We start from the raw sequence: 14,092 nt of genomic DNA on the forward strand, positions 1-14,092 counted from the left end.
AAAAACACACAAAAAATGAGTGTAATTCTCAACACTAATTTAGGATTCGTCTGAATATATGCTAAGACACATGCTGCTGAATTCTTAGAGCCCATGCATTCAAATACAAGCTTGTGTGTGCAAGTCCAAATCTTTTTGCAAACCCAGGCTTCAGCAAGTCACGTCTCAGGTGTGTGGTTTGGGTTTTTTGGTGGAGTGGGGTGGGGGTGGGATGGGGAGACAGGGGGACTCCTAAGATGTCTGCATGTGTTTCTACTTACTACAAAACAAGCACAAATGTGTGTCCTTCTATACATAATATAAATGCGTGTCCCTCTATACATAATATCCAGAAGCAGAAGGCTAGGTGCATTCAGGTCCAAGTTTTCAGGAAGACATGCATTCTGTTTAGCTTACAGCCTAATCCTCAGTCATTTGCGTATTTCAGAAAGAAGGAGATACTAATTACTGCATTTGTCAGCAAACAATCACTGCAGCAAATCTTATTTCTATGCCTCAAATAGAAGAAATAACAGGTTTTTATGACAGAACAATAATGTACAATTTCCAAGTAGAATTCTTTAAATTCTAATTATCAGATGTTTATTGAATTATATTTATCAGATATCTGATATCAGATGATATCTGATTATCTTTGAATTATATTTATCAGATGCTACTTATTTTAAATAAATATCAAATAGTTTTAATAAGTGTTATTATTTTAAAACAAAACAAAACAAAACTAAGATCGCAGGAAAAAAGTATAGATTTTGGGATACTCAAACCCTTCTAGAAATACAAAGTTAATGTCAAGCAAAAAATTCTCTTAGCTTAACTGACAACTCATGTTTTTAGAAATATGCTAGTGCCACCTACCTCTGGAAGACCACAATATCTCTGAAACAACTGGAATGTCCATTAAAAAGCAGCTAAGCTAGCTGTGCCTGGAGAACTTCCTGAAGCTGCCCCGAAGACGGGCTGCCGGGAGCAGCAGGCGCAGGTCCTGTCCCCCCCTTGCCGTCCCGCAGCCTGGCAGCAGCGCCCAGCCTCGCAGGGGTCTGAGCCAGCCCACAGCCAGGGCACCGACCCGCTGCCCAGGTCGTGCTTGTATAAAATATCTCAAAGTGTTCCCACAGGGTGTACCCCCAAGTGCCTCTCTGTACCCACACATAGCCACGTGGAAAACCACGCAGGTGGCGGGCGTGGGGCTTCAGAGGAAGGCAGAGCTCTTGGCAAGGGGACGGAGGGCTTTATCCGTCTGGGAGCTGGCAATGGCACCGAGGCCCGGGGTGCCAGGTGACGTGCTAGGGTGTCACTCGGGAGCTCAGTGCTTCTTGTTAAAGCACACATTCCTAAAGAAAAAAGCATTTACTTGAAACCTAACTTTCTGCTGGAAAGTTGTTTCAACAGACATTTTGAGAAGGCACTAATGACAATCCAAACCACTTTTATTTTTAAATATTGCAAATCTAACAAGATACTGAAAGGGATTAATATATTTATATTTTGTGTTGTATGCTTTCTATTGATTTCCGTTGGGTAAGTCTTCCTTACTGATTTTTGCTTGTCATCTTTGTTAAACTGTTCTTGTTTCTAAAAAGCCCTCCATTGTCACGTAGATTCATCTCAATTATTTCCTGATTTTTTATTATTTTCATTCTTTGAGTCCATTGAGTTTCTCTTTTAGGTTACTAAATACGTGGAACTCCTTGATCTTACAGACTAGGAAATGCCAGCCCTTTGGAGACCGGTGTGACACTGACAGACACGAAGGATTTGGACCCCTCTTGAAAGAACAACAGGACTGAGACGTACACATGCAGCTTTCTAAGAAGAGCGTGCATCATCAAACCTGACACTGAGCACAGACTATTTCCAGCAAGCACCACTAAAGACAAATAGTTTCTAATACGTCCTGTATGCATCCCTCCATACACAGACATTCTGCATCTGACTGATTTTAAAGGCAGAATCCCTCTTCAGAGCGGCATGGCAATAATATGCAGTCAAACAGGGGAAGGTCAGAGAGATATTCAAACTAAGACTCGATGGACATTCTGCTTAAAAAAGGTATTTGGAAAAAATCCCACCACCACCAAAAAAAAAACACCAAAAAACAAACAAACAAACAAACAAAACCTGATGGGCTAAAGTACGAAGAGACAATTCCTCCTTTGAAGCAGAAGCAAGTCCTACGAGCAGTATATATATATATATGCTTAGCCTTACAGCACTCAATAAGAGGCAATGTCGCTCTCTGGAAAATGGACTGAAGTAGCTTCTGTTGAGCTGAGCGACTTCCAGCTCAGATGCCAAAAAAGACAGCTTCAGCAGTGCTAGGGTGACCCCGCTACTGTTCCCATCATGTTTACCAGGCAAGTAACTCGTTACCAGCATAAGTTAGATAAAACGTAAGAGAAATGGTGAACTAGAAAGCTTTTCTGAGTAATATTTGTCTCTTCAATCCAAAATGAACATTTTTATCTATTTCATTTAAAATGTGTATTTTTATAAAATAGTACGATTGCTTGATGCTCACACAAATTTGACAGCGCATTTCATTACCTAAATAGCAACTTTTTGTTGAGTGATCAGTGATTTGAAAAAAATAAAGTTAGCATACTGAAATTCAATACCTAATTTACAGACTAAAGTAAAACAAATAAATAATATTTACATAAAGATCTTGGTCAACTCAAAATTTTCTCTGTGTTATCATCATAAATATTTTCATTTGAGTGAGACAGATGAATAGTATGCAGTTATGAAGAAAGTTATATAGCCTGTAGAATTACATAATAAATCAATTTTTATTAATCAATCCATCTTACCTGTCAGGAGCTCTTTGGTTTTGCTGTCTGCCTTATGCTTCCGAGGGACGGGCAGAGTTCTCCACCAACATCCTGTGCTGCTGGGGATTGTAGGAACAACGTAATCAGGGAAGTTCTTAGCATTCACCACCAAATCCAGATTTGTGCACTCAGGTTCAGTTCCCATTTGGCAAAGTATACTGCTTGGATTTCTTTTGGATTTTTCCTCCTTCACCTGTTTTTGTAGAAGATCCACTTTTCTTTTCCTGGCTCCTGAGCCCCTCCTTCTGGTATTCCTGCTCTGCAGCACTTGTGCTTCCTTTTGCCTTTTGTCACCTTCCACAGCTCAGACTGCTGGGACCAGGGATAACGTATTTCCAGGTTCACTCTTTTTCAAGTTGAGCTTTTTGCTGGGACAACGTTAAGCCTTTTGGCATCATTCAGGAATGGCAAACTACAAATTATTGTGCCAGATTTCTCATTGTGCTGTGGGATGTGGCCTACTGAAAACTCTAAAACAATTACAACTTTAGTTCCTGAAGGGTTCAAATGGAGCTTCATGTTTTTCCCCTAATACTGGGCTTGTGGGATATTCAACAAACCATTGGACAGACCCTGTGTTATGACAAAATAACTTGGAACAAAACACGTTGTTTTCATTCACATTTATCTTTTGGTGAGTTATTCCTCTGGATCTCCTTCTAAAATCTTCTTTCAATACAGATTCTTAAATAACCATGAATCACAAATATAAATGACTGACATATAAAACAGGACACGGTCACTTCTACAGAGAAGCAATTTACTACCTGCTCAGCAGGGAACCAAATTATATTCAGTTTATCTGAATTAGTATACTGCTCCTTACGTAAAGCTGAGAGTTATTTCAAGCAGCAGACAGGACTCCGTAGAAGAAGCCTGTAACTGTTAATAGAGGGAGGGGTTTTTTGGCTTTCTTCTTTGACAGCTTAGTTCCAGCTTTTGAAAATGCAGTCAGAGGTTTCAGTGGTGCAGACTCCACCTGTGCAGAAATTTCCACATAGCCAAGACAGTTCATCTTTAGTCTAAAAGGGCCATAAAGATTAGTTCTGCCACCTCCAGTAGCAAAATATGAGATATATTGTGTTTTTTTTTTTTTTTTCTGAAATTGCAATGTCTCTTTTTCTATCTTGGTAATCAATGCTGTCTTCCTGTTAGTAACCGTAGAACCAATTCCAGCTTCCTCAGTAGGCTGAAACAAGAAAAAATATATTAAAGCATGGATCAAAGGAAAGTATATCCAGTCAAAAATAACATGCACAAAAATCTGTAAGGGTTATATTTGTAAATATCTGTTTGAATTATACAGCTAATAAAAAAGGATTTGTATTGTACTCTGTCGACTTTCATGAGTTACAGGGACCCTTCCAATGCCATCCGTGACATGGCAATTTCTGCCACCGCTCCAAGCACAAATGTATGGGCATTTCTGCTCCTGCTTACATTCGAGAAAGAGTAATAAGTTAGGAGCAAAAAAAGAAACTCGACAGCAAGCAGGGGAGCAAACACAGGCTGAGCCTACACCCTGATTCCCTAGAAGCCTCCTTGCTTTGAAGCCTGCTGTGTTTTTCTCTCTCCTTGTCCTTTCTCTCAGAGGCAGGAAATTCTGTTTGACAAACTCTTAGCCTGCTAGTACCCTGGCATCACATTATTTCAAAGGCTTCAGAGATTTCCATTTTCAGCTGATCTGGGGAGCCCAGGAGACCCCACGGGCTGTGATGAAGCAGCCTGAGGAGCACTGGGAAGGCTCTGTTGCGTTGTAAGAGGAAGGGACACCATGTGTAATCCAAGGGCTTACCTTCTGCATTTGGCCTGAAGGACTATGACCAAAGAATGAAAGCTAAAGAGAAAAATAAAAACAAAAACAAAAACTGAAAAGGGGAGGGAAGAAAGGAAAAAATGGAAGAGAAGAAAGAGAATAAGATTTTACAGTTTGTTTAGCTGAGAATAAGCGATGGTTACAGACAGAGTGCAACAAATCATTCTGCTGAGAAGAAATATAAACTGTTAGGTGACTTCCGAGAGATGAGAGGCTCTGCTCCATCACTCAAGCAGACACCCCATGTCTGGCAGAGTGGTGAGAATCACATCCCCTACCCCAGAGAAGCCCAACCCAAATGCAGCCAAGCAGCCCAATGAAGACGGGGAGGAAAAACATTAGCTGAATTCTTCTGATACTTCAAAAAAGAGGCACTGCTAAGGTTTGAGTTTAGTTTTGGGCGAACGTTCAGCTCAACACCTATTGCACCTGAACAAGACGATTTCACACGAGGGTGATTTTAGGGTAGAATTCAGCAGTTATAGCTTGACCAGAGCAAAGCCTGATGGCATTAACCAGCCGGCTCTCTCCAGTGACAGTGACCGAAGTGGCTGCAGGTGAGCGGAGCAGAGGGACCATCCCCGCTCCCTTCCCAGAGATGTGGGCCATTGCATCTGCTTGTGCTGAAGGCGGGAGGGAGAAAAGGTCGATGGAGATCCCTCCACTAAACACACACATGACCACCTCAGCCTGCCATTGCAGCAGCTCTGTCCTTCCACTTCCCCAGGTAGATGGACCCCCAAATCCTCGCCCAGTGCCATAAACTGCATAAAGTCCTCTGTTTAGGGCTTTACTGAAGGACAGTGGAAGAAAAGACTGATTTTAGGCTTTTAACCTTTCCTTCTCAGATGAACTACTTCAAATGCAAAATGTCTCCTTGAGCACTCTCACATAGCACGTTGTGTTAATACAGTGGGGAATGAAGGAGCCGCAGAAGCCCACTTATTTTGTGACTGGTTTTGGCTTGTCTCTGAGCTAGCTGTTTTCATCCAAGACTGGACGTAGAACTGAAGCCTCCAGGGGAGGAAGGAACAGTCCTGCTTAGGGACACATGGGAAAGGCACCTCTGTGTGGGCTGGATGAGAACTTTGGACATTACAGCTGCCTGGCTGAATGTACAGTGGTGGGACTAGAAAGAATTACAGTAATAGGATGTACACAAATTATAAAAATAAATGTTATCACAACATCACTTTTTATGAGTTTTTTCTTAGCAAAGATGAAATGAAGATATGGACACATACACGTGTAACAGCCGCTTCATTTCAATTGCCTTACCTTTTCCTCTAACTCTTTTATTTGCCGTTTTTGGCCTTCAATTCTTTCTTCTAGTTCTTTAATTCTCTGTCAGATTTAAAATAGAAAAAAATATTTATTAACTAACCAAATACAGATGTACCCAGAAGATGTATTATTATTTTCAGAGATATGACTTGTATATACTGTTTCTAAAAAATGAATTTGTGTTTTAAGCTGTAGATGCGTCCTCGATTAATGAGCAGTCACGCACCATGTGTGACAAATCCATGACAATTACATGCCCTGGGACTTCAGGGACTTTCTAAGACAAATCGAAATCTGGCCCCAACACCAGACATTTCTGGTACAGCTCTGTAAGGGAAGGGATGGAGCTCACAAGCTCATTGTGTTTCAACCTGGGGACAGTCCCATCCCGAATGTCACCCTGCCCTCGTGTGGGCCTGTACCTGCTGTGCGTGCTGAATGAGCTCCATCCTTTCACGCAGGATTTGGGCGTCCCTCTCCCGGAGCTCGCTCATGACCTGGCGCTTCCACTGCTCTACGGCGCTCTTCAGTTTCTCTTTCTCCTCTTCTGAAAGAAGTTCGGAAATTTTGGCTCCAGCTTCTTGCTGCAGGGCATCATAGAGCATGGCTTCTAATTCCAGAATTTGCTAATCAAAAACAATATAAGGCTGTCAGCTTAACCTCGTCTCTGGTTGGTTGAGGATTTTGTGAGGAACTGAAAATCCTATTGCAGTAAGACAACAGGAGAGGTGGAGGGGTAGTGTACTGAGTCTCCTGCACAGGACAGCACAGAAAATAATCCACAGGGTAAACACTTCATGCTACCTCTGTGCTGTAGGGCTCTGGTCCCATTCAAATCTGCCACTTAAAAAAAATACAAAACACCTACTAGCTGGGCTTTGTTCCCGCAGTCTGAGGCTGCAGCCCCAGTGCACGCTTAACTTTTACTGCACTGCGTTAGAAGATGTCTCTCACGCACACTGGTGGAGGTACCCTCCAGATTTAGTGAGAAATGTAAGAGTGTGGAAGATGGTTTGAAAATATTTCCCCAGAACCACAGCATCTTCCTAGGGCAGGTGACATTGCCAGGTAATATCCTCTGCCTCAAAGTCCAAGATAAACGCTATTTCCTTCACACAAGGTTAACCAAGCTGAAATCTTTTTCAGGAAGTTTGACATAGAGCAAGAGACAAAGCAGAAGATGATGGCACCTTTGCACACTCTTTCCAAAGCCGGTGATGTCTTTCACCTCCGTGGCTTCAGGAGAACGTGACAGCAACAGTATGGTCTGAACCATAGGCAGGCTGCCAGAGGTGTCTGTTGTGATAATTCAGCTCAATTCAAAATCAACACTTTTTTCCATCTGAGGTTGCTGTTGGTGTTTTCTTACTATGATTTAGCAGAGTCAGGACAGAAGAATACCATCATTTACAAGAATAATTAAGAATTACACATTATAGCAGGAGCTGCAGAGACTGATAATAGCTGAAAGTAACTGCAGTGTCTCTGCAGGGAAGATTGTGTCGGACATCACAAGAAGATTCTGCTCCACTTTTAAAAATAATAGCAGCATATTTGTTAACTGCAAATGCTGTAACAAAACCCCTCAGTTTGGAACATATTTTACTGTTGGTCCCTGCACCTCGATTACACCACCATTATACCTCTCTGATTATATGGAGTTGTAAAGAAAAAAAAAGAGTCAGGTAATTCATTGCCTCCAAAGCAGTTGTTCCAGCAGTCTTTATGTAAGAGAAGTGTTTCGTGTAGCAAAATCCTCAGTCAGCAGCCAAGCAGAGTGAAAACCGTGCAAAAAGCTTAGCGGTTACAGCTGGTAATCTTGTTGGCTGTAGTTAGGGGGGAAGATTAGCAGCTTCTCATCTTGAGGAGCACAAAGGGAACATGGAAGTGAAACAAATTATACAAATCAAAATGGCTTTTGCCACTAGAATTTCAGGGAAGAACAAAGCTTTCTAGTTGCTTTCAGGCTGCATTTGTGCATGTGAGTAAAGCCCATTGCATTGCCCGAGGATGCCCACATGATGCATTTAAAGAATACGGGAAAATGCAAATCATCCTCAGCTAATTCTGCCTGTACTGAGACATAGTTCTTTACGCTTGTTCCTTCTCCACAAGGGGCAGAACTAAGGAGCAACAATTTTTCTTGGATCCTTCAGCAAATTCAGGATTCCAGAACTGACAGGACATGTAAAGTGAAAGAGTGACGGGCCATAAGCCACAGGGATGTCGTGTAATGCCGCAATCTATAACCATGGCTTTGTGACTGAGCTTCTCTGCAGGCCCTGTTATATTATCAGGAGCTTCAAGCGATGCCATACGATTTTTCCCTACCCGTATTTATGGACTCAGGTGCTAACCACTGTCAGGGCTTAGTTCTGAAGATAAATCCCACAGTTTCAGCCCTTGGCTGCATCAAACACTCTCAGAAGCACTCAGGGCTGCAGGAGATGATCTCATGGTGGGACTAAGCCTGCAGGTATGGATGGCTTGTGTATTTCCCAGGGTTTCCGCTCTGCAAGGAATGGGCTCCAGGTAAAGCTAAGCATTTGGCAAAACCAGTCATAAAATCATCCCTAGAAGACCAGAAAGCATACTGAACAAAAGCTCTCCCAAATGATTTGACATCCAAATTGGCAATAGTTTTCCAAAAAACAAGCATAAAACCCCATTGCTTCTATGTCTTCCATTTAAAGGCATATTTTTAACAACACATTTTTAAAGATTTAAAGGAAATTGAAAGAATAAGCTAAATCTATATTAAAATGTATGCTTCTATGTCTTTCATGAGTATATGTTGTACTTTAACTGAAGGAAATAAAACAGCCGATGACTGAAGATATGGTTGAAATGGGTTAGGATCAGTTAATGTGCTCATTGAACCTGACCTAAAAGCTGAGTCATTTCAAATGTGCAGAATCACAAACTATCTCCAGATATTTTGCTAGCAGAAACCATAATCTAAGATCTAAGAAAAAGTCTAGGCTAGAATCTCTGTTTTGGAAGGTAAAAAGTCACTATAAACATTGTCATTAACCACAATCTCTGCTAAATTAAGATTTGTGTTTAACGAGTTTATATTTAGGTTCTAAACCTGGAAGGACCATGCAAATACAAGGAACTCAGTCGATAAGGAACTCGTTATTAGATCAGGGTATAGAGGATTTGTTTTAAATTCAGCCTGTGTAGTCTTTGGGTCACTCCACAGGCAGTACTGTCAAAAGCAGAGAGTTTTTCTACAGACAACAGACTACAGATGTTGTACGAGGTGGAGTAATCAAGATGGCACAAATCAGTCACGACTGTTTTTTCTCACCTTGTGAGCCTGGTCCAAGGACTGTTTCCTGAAGTCGAGCTCATCATCCAGGTAGCCCTTTTGCTTACTGAATAGCTCCTAGGACACAAGGAAGATCAAGTCAGTGCAACCACAGTGGCAGCAGTGTGATTGCTCTTCTTGTTGTCGTTCTCGCTGTTTCGTTCACATCAGCTTTTGATACCTTTTCGTTCTCAAGATCCAGCATCTTCTGCTGCAGTGCGGATTCGGTCACTTCTATCTGCTGTAGCCACTGTGCACACAAACAGAGAGCGGCAGGTAAAGGCCTGAACTGTGGCTGGTCGGTGTTTCAGTCAAACTAGCAGGAGGTAGCATGCTGCGTACTCGGCTTTCACTGTAACTTTAGGGTACGTCAGTACACACTTTAAAAATTCAGTTAAATTCACTAAGTAGAAAGGAAAAATCAACGATATTACTACACCTTTTCTTTTCTAGAAACTGGTGATAGATAAAAGCATTATTTCAAAGCCTAGCCATTTACCCTCTAACATAGTTTTTCTAATTAAATAAAAAATTAAAATAAACAGTCTGTCCATATTGCCTGAATGTTACCTTTATTCTTACAAAAAAATAGTGAAGGTGTAGTTCCACATAAGGAAACATGGCATTTTGTGAAAAAAAGTACTATTTACATCACCAGTGTCTTCAAGTAAGCTATTCTGAGAGGGTCAGATGCTTTTGTGATGTATGTTTACTGACCAGTGACGAAGTTGTTATTACCTTTTCAGCCAATGTGAGAACTGTCCTTGCTTGTATGACAACTACTTGCTCTTCATTGGTCAGATTCTGCACCAAAAGCAGAATATAATTACAACAAATCCCAGTGTCTTGCTATTAATCCACTACTTGGGCCACTGCTGTATTAAATAAATATGAAATTAAATATGTTCGAGGAACAATAAACTAAGGCAAATAAAATTAGTATTCTAATGCAACGTTGCTGTAAAAAAACTATTCTAGCTGTTAACGCTGAATTTTGCTCATACATATAGTTAATTCCTCTAAAATTCTGGCATTTAAAAAAAAGATGCAGACTGTGGATCTTTTTTTTTTTTTTCCCCCCAACAAGGAATAAACACACACTTACACAAGGCAAAACCAAGCTTAGTGTGATGTGCTATTAAGAAAACAGATGCAAGCTTAAGTTTCGTTATATGCACAATAAGTTAATACACAAGCTTTACTTTGCAACAGTAATGATTTTGGAAAAACCATTTCTTAAGATGTTAGTTTTTCAACTCATGTTTTTGTTCTCTGCTTTTTTGTTGTTGTTGTTTGTTTGTTTGTTTGCTTGTTTGTTTCTAAATAGTGAAACTATTTCATCCCAGACCAGACGCCAGTAGCAGTGAATCCTTCCAGTCTGGGTTCAGATCCAGAGAACTGAGTCCACACCTCTAGTGTCAGACTCAGGAGGACGAGTCTGTCTCTGCTAGCTGTCATTGCCACTGTGGGTATCACAGAACTGTTTAAACTGAATAAGAAGGGTAACTATGGCAAACGGATTTAATGCACAAGGCTGGGAACAGTGAATATGCCACTTGGCAAGGATGGGAGAAGACATTTTCTGAGAACCCCTGAGCAAAACGTAAATAATTATCTATTGCGTAAATGAAACTTTTTTTTTTTAAAAAAAAAAAAAGGAGGAAAAGAAAGAGAAAAGAAAATGTGAGAAAAGCTATCACTTTTTCTGTTCCCATTTGTCTTCAAGTTGCCCATTTGGAGTGCTATTGCAGAACGCTTTGCATGGGACTAACCTGACATTCACAGTTCCATTGAAGGCCATGTTACTTCAGGCCTCAACAGATGAATGGGTGTTATCTTTCTGCAGATTACCAAGAGCATTCTTACTCACTGGTCCTTGAGTTTACATGTAATTATTTTATTATTCAAAATTATAGAAGAACAAAATTGTATGATATATATATATGTAAATACATAAGATGTGAGTGCACATAATTAATCACTTCGATTTGATAAAGGAGAAACACTTTCAAATTGCTTACTATTTGCTGCTTCTTTTCATGCTGCTATTGTAACTTTTTGTTTAATATCCTGGTTACTATCTGAGGTTTATGGTATTAGACAAAATTAAAACACACAGCTATTAAAATGCAAACGTAAAGCTATTGCAGAGTAAACAAAAGAACAAACCACACGTAAACAGTGGCTAGAAAAGAAAGAAAAAAAAGCAAACACCAAAATTTCAAAATATTTTTCAAATCATTGTCAATTTAAAAGCAATATTGTGATATCAAGATCTTGCATGGCACTGGTAGGAAGGCTACTAAAAAAATCTTTAAAAGCCAGAAAACATTAGCTTGTAGTTCAGTACTTTGATGACACTGAAGACAGCTTTTGCAATAACAAACAAGAAAGCTTTGCTACATTAATGTAAGGACAATATTTACCAAAGCATGCACAATATATTAAAGGAACATACACTTACGGCGTTATCCCCTAAAATGTCCAATTTTTTCATCAGATCTGCTACTACTATGTCCTAAAAAGAGAGCAATGGAAAACAAAGAGTCAGAACAGAGTGTCTGAAGTAATTTAGAGAAAGGAAAATATGAAATGAGAATCCCTTACTGTTACACCTTCTGCTTCACAGTAAACTTGGAGAGGGCTTTTCCCCTCCGTGAAAGGAATGTGATGAAAGTTGATAGCAGGCGATCTTCTTTCTCTCTCCTGAAATAACAATATTTGTCTGATTATCGTATTACTGTTATTATTATATGCAACAGTATTTTGAAATACTATTGTATCTCATAAATGTCAGCTTCACTAAGAACTTCATAAACATGATACCAAGAATGTCTACTCTAAATGAATACATTACAAAGCAATGCTATCACAGAGTGACTTTATTTCTTACACAGAGAGCACAAAACCCTTCCTCTGCAGCCTGTAGCTATTTACTCTACCAGTCAGGAACAAGAGCTGTTTCTCTGGGCAAACCAAGTGCTTTACTGATGGTACTTGGGGCTGCTGGGGAAGAGCAAGGGTAGACCTACACACTAACAGAGCTAACATTTTCCCACCGTGCTTCTTCACTGGGGACTGACCGTGACTGCCTACCTATTATTTTGACTATGTAACGTATTTGAACACACACACACACATATATTTATATATATACACTTAGTTACAGCCATATACTTAGTAAAAACTAGGTAGCATTTATATTTTTCAGGTAAGTGGCTGCTTTTTCTTCTTCTCTCTTTGGAGAATTTTGAAGACTGTTTCCAAGAGTTTAAAGATTCTGTTTATATAGTTAATTATATAGAAAACAGATGGCCAGACAGAGTAAATGGAGAAGTCTAGGCAATATGATGCCTTCTCTGCAAGTTTAGCAAGAGCTGGAATACAGCAATGACTTTTGGCAATGAAAATCTGTTTGTTGCTTTTTTTTTCTCCATGGATGTTCCATTCTGATTCCGTTTTTCCATGGATGTTCCATTCTAATTCTATCTCTTTGCATTTTCAGAACAGATTAAGTGTAGTAAAATGTGTATTTTTATCAGAATCCAATTTCTGGCTCTTAAAATAATTTATGTTATTCTTTCTTTTTCCTTTGTTAGCACTTTGTACCAAACCCTTTGGTCTCATTCAGTGCAATGCAGCTCTTTAGAATAACTTTGGAGGAGTTCCCAAAGCCACGGTGCTCCCCAGCCTCAGCTAGCACAGCCCAGAGCACGTAGGCAGGACAGCATCTGCAACATGTGCTCACTTCAAGCTCCAGGATCCTGAACTCCAGGAGCTCATTTTGATCTTTAACATCCTGGACATCATGTTTTAAGCGAGCTTCCTCTGCTTCCATTTGTTTTATCTGTAAAATAAAGCAATATGTGTTAGCATGGTTTATAGAATTTCACTCGGGATCTGCCACGCATCCTCCATGCCTGGGAAACACCAGGGTCAGAGCGAGCAGCCCGCCCTCACCGCTGCATGCACAACGGGGACCCATGGCTCCAGTGCTGGGGTGGCACTGTCCTGACACAACCTTGCACCATGAAATCTTATGGGATAGTAGGGAATGACAGAAACCCACTTTCTCTGCTGAATTTATAAGGATCTTGTTATCACATGTGAATTATTTCCAGTAGAGCTGTGTGATACAGATTAAAACAGTGCACCTTCTGCATTCCTTAAGCAACAATTATTATTTAAATAATACAAATTAAAGCACTGGACACCTTTTCTACGAGTTCTTGATTTCTTCTGTACAATGCTTGCTTCTCCTCAATCCACTTCATGTCCTTGAAAAACAAATGATCATTAAGTACAGGTGAAACTGGCAATATTTAGAACAAGCACAGTAGCAAGTATTTCATTAAATCACACATATATAGAAGAAGAACATTGCATATGAAATTGCAACTGGTATTTCCTATGATATGAAATCTCAAGTTTTCCATCTTATTTTAACAAAGTCCGTAGCGTGCAAATGGAATTTAAAAACTCTAGTGATTAAAACAACCTTTTCTATTAAAAAAATGTTTTTCATTAATAGGGATATTTCTAGCTATCCAGTTACTATTAAATTTCAGTTACACTGAATAAAAGTTACATATTTCTGAACGTCAGGGAAAATAACTAACAGCCTTTACTGTGCATTTCCTCCTCCTCTTAGGATGTTTAACAGCTTTCTAAGTTAACATCTCCTTTTGTCCTTCTTTTCAGAAAGCAAAATCTTATTGAGCTACAAGGAAAGCTCCATTCATAAAGAAAGCTTACTTTTACACATGCTAAATAAATATTTCATTAGAAATTAAACATTCTTTATTTTACCTTCCTGATTTTCTCCTCAGTATCAAACATGCTGGT

The 14,092-nt window shown here is 39.9% G+C and overlaps 1 protein-coding gene across 31 annotated transcripts in view; it reads right to left on the bottom strand.

Annotated features, from left to right (window-relative positions):
• Nucleotides 1-2,813: 2,813 nt before the first annotated feature.
• JAKMIP3 (Janus kinase and microtubule interacting protein 3) overlaps nucleotides 2,814-14,092 on the bottom strand; it is a 72,058-nt gene continuing 60,779 nt past the window's right edge. For 12 of the 31 annotated variants that reach the window (XM_067001037.1, XM_067001028.1, XM_067001032.1 and 9 more), the window contains 11 exons: nucleotides 13,462-13,524; nucleotides 12,996-13,094; nucleotides 11,855-11,953; nucleotides 11,706-11,765; nucleotides 9,986-10,051; nucleotides 9,429-9,497; nucleotides 9,248-9,325; nucleotides 6,357-6,560; nucleotides 5,929-5,994; nucleotides 4,630-4,671; nucleotides 2,814-4,023 (listed from right to left, as the gene is read on the bottom strand). In XM_067001037.1, coding sequence (XP_066857138.1) covers nucleotides 3,679-4,023; nucleotides 4,630-4,671; nucleotides 5,929-5,994; nucleotides 6,357-6,560; nucleotides 9,248-9,325; nucleotides 9,429-9,497; nucleotides 9,986-10,051; nucleotides 11,706-11,765; nucleotides 11,855-11,953; nucleotides 12,996-13,094; nucleotides 13,462-13,524 — 1,191 coding nt within the window. In that variant the 3' untranslated portion in view covers nucleotides 2,814-3,678. Of the gene's footprint in view, nucleotides 4,024-4,629; nucleotides 4,703-5,928; nucleotides 5,995-6,356; nucleotides 6,561-9,247; nucleotides 9,326-9,428; nucleotides 9,498-9,985; nucleotides 10,123-11,705; nucleotides 11,766-11,854; nucleotides 11,954-12,995; nucleotides 13,095-13,461; nucleotides 13,525-14,092 lie in introns of those variants that run through there. The other 19 variants (XM_067001041.1, XM_067001046.1, XM_067001052.1 and 16 more) reach the window with 10 other exon arrangements.

This window comes from Anser cygnoides, chromosome 7 (genome assembly GCF_040182565.1).
Source record: "Anser cygnoides isolate HZ-2024a breed goose chromosome 7, Taihu_goose_T2T_genome, whole genome shotgun sequence".
Lineage (NCBI taxonomy): Eukaryota > Metazoa > Chordata > Aves > Anseriformes > Anatidae > Anser > Anser cygnoides.